General features: G+C 41.7%; 1 protein-coding gene across 1 annotated transcript in view; it reads left to right on the forward strand.

Moving 5' to 3' along the window:
• Window positions 1-3,515, forward strand: part of LOC101567363 (zinc finger protein 883-like) — a 33,437-nt gene extending 29,922 nt beyond the window's left edge. The window contains exons 6-7 of the mRNA XM_012513385.2: window positions 20-243; window positions 3,166-3,515. Of these exons, the coding sequence (XP_012368839.2) occupies window positions 20-243; window positions 3,166-3,515 (574 nt within the window). The remainder of the gene's footprint in view (window positions 1-19; window positions 244-3,165) is intronic.
• Window positions 3,516-4,398: the final 883 nt, after the last annotated feature.

The raw sequence follows: 4,398 nt of genomic DNA on the forward strand, positions 1-4,398 counted from the left end.
CTTTTATTCATTCTAATTCCCTTAAAAATCATAAGAGAACACACACGGGAGAAAAACCATATGAATGCCATCTATGTGGAAAAGCCGTCATTCAGTCGTCTGCCCTTCTTTACCATAAGAGAACACACACAGGAGAGAAACCATATAAATGTAATGTGTGTCAAAAAGCTTTTATAAAATCTAACGCCTTCAAAATTCATGACAGAACACACACAGGGGAAAAGCCACATAAATGCCGTCTATGTGGGAAGGCTTTCACTCAGTCGTCTCACCTTAGGAACCATGAGAGAACACACACTAAAGACAATATACTGAGGCCACATGTGGAACGACCTGCCATTAATCACCCTGTAGAAATGTGAGGACACACAGAGGAGAAGAATCATATCAGTGTCATCCCTGCATGACAGAGCTTTGATGCTATTGTCTTCAACAAGTACATATGAAGTTATACACATAACAGAATGCATACGAAGGTCATTGCTCTAAAAATATTTCAGTAAATACATTAAGCAGAGAGAAGTCACAAAGTGGAGAAACTTTGTCAAATTTCTTTCTGTGTAGAAGCTTCCAGTTAGTGATCTTATATTACACGAAGGGGAGGACACAGTGGAGTGAACAGTGACATCGGTCTCACTGTGCGCAATGGTTATGTCCATATTCTGCACTTTTGTGATATAACTGACGACATGCAAAAATGAACTATAAGGGCTCACCAGAGGGCTCAGCGGATTAATGTTCCTGGTCATAATACCAATCCACAGGCCACATGTTGGAGGCTTCCCAGCTATGGAATTTCCTCTCATTCAGAAATGTATTTTTTACTTCTTTGAATCAATACTCCCTAACACTTGGGAATATTGTAATGATTGTGTCTGTGGTTGTTAAACAGGAGGACTGCGTTTGGACATTGGGACCTCTGATGGGTGGCGGTCACTACACAAACCACACACCCCTGCTCACCTGGGCCTCCCGTTCCTTATGTTTATTTCACTCCACAATTCCTCTGGTCTATCTCAACTCATTTTTCTCTTGTGCTTGCTCGTGATGCCAGGCCCGCCTCTTGTCATTGCAACTATTGATAGCTTTTCTCTTCATGTCCCACGCACCATGCTTGATTTTCAGTTCACCTGACTCTGTGTCCTTTGTATCTCTTGTATCTATTTCCACTGGATGCACATGGCCCCTTCCTTTCTATTTGCCTCACCTATCTGACACATCCACACTCTGGACTCCGTTCCCTCCACCACCCTCAGCTCTTTCCCTACCTCTTTATGTCCTTCTGTTTCTCCTGCCATCTCATAGTATCTTTTCAAATCATTACTCAAGGCCTTATATCCTCCAATTTCTCCTGCTTCCTTCCATCTACTGCATTATATGACAGACCTGTCTCATGTTCCCTGTCCCTCCTTGCAACCCTCCCCAACTCTTCTGGTCTTGGGTTCTCTACAGAACTCTTGGCTCTCCTCACCCAACCCCACCCAGTAATAACTACAGACCTCATGTTACTGCCATCTCCTGCCTCTTCATTCTCATTCAACATTGAGACCTACAACAATAAGTGACCATTTCTCTTACTCTCTGCATCTAGTTAAACAGGGTGTCCCACACAGCAGACCACTTGAGGATGGTTTTTAACTCCTGGGCTTTACATTTTATAAAACTGGAAAAAATGGGTATTCTTGAAGTGTTTGTATCTGTGCTTTGGAAAATCCAGATTAATCCCTGGGGCCAGTCTAGACTGTGACTCTGTAGAGCTAGCTGCAGTTATGGCGAGAGTGCTGGCTCATCACTGGCCCATCCCTAGCCCATCACAGGGTGCAGATGGTATTGTTTGCACCTATCCTGACACATTGCTTGACCTTTCTAACTTTTTAATGTTCATTGAAAATCAGCATAGTTCCTCTTCATGGTAACAAATGTGTACAAAAGACATTGGTTACTGGACTACTAAAGCCAAGTGTGTTAGCCCTTAGCTGTACTCCCAGCACTGGAGAGGCTGAGGCACTAAGACTGTTGAGGGTTTCTGACTATCCTAGGCTACAAAATGAGTTCAAGGCCAGCCTGAGTTTCATAGTGTGTCCCTGATTCCAAAAGATTTTAAAAAATACTTTTAAAGTAAAAAATAGTGATGAATTTTTGAATCACAATACCTAATGTTTAAATACACCTGAGATCATCTATTGCTCAAAGCAGACCCTTGACAGGTGACTAGCACAGGAGTGTCTTTCCCTCCTTTTGGGTGTGTTTATGGCGGACTGGACACCTTCCATTAGCAAAGCCAGTTCTGTGTTGGCCAAACAAGGGTGTAAGTATATTGTATTTATAGAACAACAGTGAGGCAAAAACAACAATGTATTTTAACGAGTCTTTGTCCATCAATCTATCCATGTTTAGAGTAAAACAAGACTACCATTGTTGAATCTTCTAGAGCCCCATCCTTCAATCACAATTTCACTTGTGGTAAATTATGCCCAACATTATATTTAATTTATGCTTTTTGTTGAATTTATATTTTGGAGATTGTAAAATCCATCATGGTTTCCCCATCCAATTCATGGACTACTCAATCTTCTGTCTATAGTAGTTCTCTAGGTGTGTGCTTCTTTACTGTACATGGGAAACATAGAAGTTGGAACACAGGAAGCACTCGAGGAATTATAACTGGAGAATCACTACAAGTCTGATCTACATAGTGAGACCCTATAGACCCTGTACTAAATACATAAAAAAGTGAAATAAAGTTTAAGAGGAATTGTAAATGAATATTGTATGGCACTATAAACAACTAATCCAAAGACAACATTTCATAATATAAAAAGCATTGTTGAATATGTATTATAGTGTTTAGTGAAATTCTTTATGGAATGTAAGTTTTTAAGCTACATTGTATGCTCTTGAAAATAAAAGGAATTTATCACAATACCTAATGTTTAAATACACCTAATGCAAGGCATCAAGAACTATCTAGAATAATACCTTCACTTCCCACCCCAATGTCTGCCATGATTTTGTCACAGATTTTATAATGAAAAGAAAGACAATTTCCTCTGCATAATGTTATACAACTAGTTGTATTCGTGCCCACAATTTCATGCATTCATTCCACAGGATTGCTTTGATCTATCTTTTTAAATTATTTTGTTTGAGGCTGACATTCAACAGATCACGGCCAGGTAGGATCTCTGCTCTTTCGGAATGCTGACCCAGAAACAAGTCCTCGAGGGCTGATTCAGCACCAGGCTCCCTCCTGCCTGTATTACACGATCGAAAAGAGGGCAGGCGAGTTTCTGGTAGCCCTCATTTGCCTGAGACAGTGTCTCTATGCCTGCCACCCAGTCCAGGAGGACAAGAACACAAAAACCCTGGGGAGCCAGGCTGCCTGGCCTGGGGACCGGCAGGAGATCAGCCACCAGAGACCGAAAAGCTGCCCTAGAGCTCGGCCTGGTGGGAGTCTCAACTTCAGCGGCTCCCTCTCCATCCCACAAGGGGAGTCTCGGCCTCCTTGGCGCTAAGCCAGGGATATTGATATCAAATAGCGCTTAGCCAATTGATGTCTCCTGATTTTCAGGTATTTGGAGACCAAATTTTTCAGTCTAAAGGAAAACAGAATCTAAACTGAATATGTTTAACTTCATTAATAGCACAAACAGGGGCCGGGGAGATGGCTCAGCAGAATAAGTGCTTGCCTGGCAAGCACAAGGGCCTGAGTTCAACCCCCAGTTCTGGAAAAAATAAATAGCATAAACATTTGTTTTTCCTAAACAGTGCGGGGAATTGACACATTGTGATGAACATAAAGAACTGTAGAAAGTGGTGCAGTACTTGGGTTTTAGACTCTGTAGGAAATTAGTGCAGGATTCACCATAAATAGATTCATTTTCTCATCTTGAAAACACAGACAGCTCTGCATTGCACCTGAGGCCTGTACGTAGGCATCAGCGTCCGGAAGTTCTCACACTTGCGGCCCACACCCTGGAGAGACTGCTCAGCACAGTTTTCTCAGCAGCCAGAATGGTGTGCACATCACCATAAGCCCTGCCTGTGGCCTTGCAGTGGTCTTCTGTGCACTGTGCATTGACATTTGTAGGTCTGTTAACTTCACCTATATTTATTTGTGGAATATTAATGAGACAGAACAGATATCCAGTTTATAGGAGGTGTACACCAACAGGATATAAGAAACATACGGACAATATTACAGATCACAGCTTTAAATGTTGAAATTTTTTAAGGAATTAATGGAATATAGGACATGAGGATAACTTCTGTAAGCCTTCTCCTGCTCTCATACTGAAAAGCCCCCACAGGGGAGAAGGTCACATAGTATAGTGAAAACAAAGTCACAGTCTGTTTTGAGAATGAATTGAGATATACTGAAACTACACTATGTGATCT

This window comes from Octodon degus, unplaced genomic scaffold (genome assembly GCF_000260255.1).
Source record: "Octodon degus isolate 3935 unplaced genomic scaffold, OctDeg1.0 scaffold00534, whole genome shotgun sequence".
Classification (NCBI taxonomy): Eukaryota; Metazoa; Chordata; class Mammalia; order Rodentia; family Octodontidae; genus Octodon; species Octodon degus.